This window comes from Bombus impatiens, unplaced genomic scaffold, assembly GCF_000188095.3.
Source record: "Bombus impatiens unplaced genomic scaffold, BIMP_2.2 scf_0406, whole genome shotgun sequence".
Classification (NCBI taxonomy): Eukaryota; Metazoa; Arthropoda; class Insecta; order Hymenoptera; family Apidae; genus Bombus; species Bombus impatiens.
In genome coordinates this window covers 906,547-906,803 of record NT_176825.1, presented here as the reverse complement: position 1 = coordinate 906,803, position 257 = coordinate 906,547, and the positions used below count along the sequence as shown (strand labels likewise).

General features: G+C 69.3%; 1 protein-coding gene across 1 annotated transcript in view; it reads left to right on the top strand.

Moving 5' to 3' along the window:
- Positions 1–257, top strand: part of LOC100748410 (probable JmjC domain-containing histone demethylation protein 2C) — a 242,142-nt gene that overhangs the window by 146,949 nt on the left and 94,936 nt on the right. Inside the window, 2 exon segments of the mRNA XM_024368213.2 lie at positions 5–253; positions 255–257. The exon segment at positions 255–257 is cut by the window's right edge and continues 243 nt beyond it. Coding sequence (XP_024223981.2) covers positions 5–253; positions 255–257 — 252 coding nt within the window.

Genomic DNA, 257 nt, shown 5'->3' with positions numbered 1-257 from the left:
GCCTCATGGAAGTGGAGGCTGGGGCCGGGATACCTGGAAGCGGAGTGCTCGCTGGTGTGCCAGCAGCGGTCGGTATCCGAGCGGTCGGAGCCGCGGCTGGTAGCGGCGCCGCGAGTGCAGCTTATGGGGACAGCGGCTCCGACAGCGGGGTAAGTTCCCTGAGGAGCGCCGGCTCTGGCGACGAGAGGAGCGGTAGCAGAAGCTCGGCGCTCAGTGTCGACGAGACCACCAGCTCCTCGACACCAGCGGCAGCCGCC